This window comes from Penaeus monodon, chromosome 19 (genome assembly GCF_015228065.2).
Source record: "Penaeus monodon isolate SGIC_2016 chromosome 19, NSTDA_Pmon_1, whole genome shotgun sequence".
Classification (NCBI taxonomy): Eukaryota; Metazoa; Arthropoda; class Malacostraca; order Decapoda; family Penaeidae; genus Penaeus; species Penaeus monodon.
Window position 1 is genome coordinate 32749970 of NC_051404.1, and position 827 is coordinate 32750796.

At 35.2% G+C, this 827-nt stretch overlaps 1 protein-coding gene across 1 annotated transcript in view; it reads left to right on the forward strand.

Annotated features, from left to right (window-relative positions):
- The window catches only part of LOC119585182 (oxalate:formate antiporter-like), an 8053-nt gene that overhangs the window by 6050 nt on the left and 1176 nt on the right, over window positions 1-827 (forward strand). Inside the window, exons 9-10 of the mRNA XM_037933820.1 lie at window positions 100-309; window positions 507-606. Coding sequence (XP_037789748.1) covers window positions 100-309; window positions 507-606 — 310 coding nt within the window. The remainder of the gene's footprint in view (window positions 1-99; window positions 310-506; window positions 607-827) is intronic.

The following is an 827-nucleotide window of genomic DNA, read 5'->3' on the forward strand; positions in this document are numbered from 1 at the left end:
GTTTAATCAGTTATAACACTGCAGATATATTCTAAGTCATATAGTGCAGAAAATGAAATAAAAAATTTCCCCTTAATAATGGATCTTTTGATATTTCAGATTGCTATGCGTCTTCTGGCACTGATGTTTGCAGTTCTCTTTGCAACCTTGCCATTAACAAGATTTATGGGGAAAGGGGGTTTTGCAATCTGGGTTTGGATGATATTCTTCACATTTTCTGGAACGTTTGTGCTGATGCCGACTGTGATTGAGAAGGCATTTGGCTCTCAGTACTATTCTGCTAATTATGGATTGCTATTTACCAGTCAGGTACAAAGTTGTCTTTTTGTTGATTGAAAAAATTGTGTGATAATTAAAAGTATGTAGAGAACTATTGATGATGATGTAGGTAGTATTACTTAAGGTGATGATCAACAATAAAATGGAAATAGTTGTGTGATGAAAAGAGCTGTACATGACCTTATCTAGTTTACATATACCCATACCTTCTCACTTTTTTTCCACAGACTGTATCAGGACCACTGGTGGCAGCACTGAACCACTTGATGTTAAATGCTGTTGGTTATACAGGTTGTTTCCTATCCATATCAGCAGTTGTTTCCTTGAGTAAGTAGCTACACTTTTTTTTTTCTTTGTAATGCTTATTTTTCATTCAAGAATTGTTATTTCCTTGATGATTGGGCCCCTAAACCCTTAGTGGCAACAAATACAGTGTTTTATAAATATGGCATGTTACTGCAAATACTCCTAGCAGCTTGCCATATGTAAGATAACAAGCAAACAGGTAGATCATGTAAAGCATGTGACATGCATATTTGTACATTAGA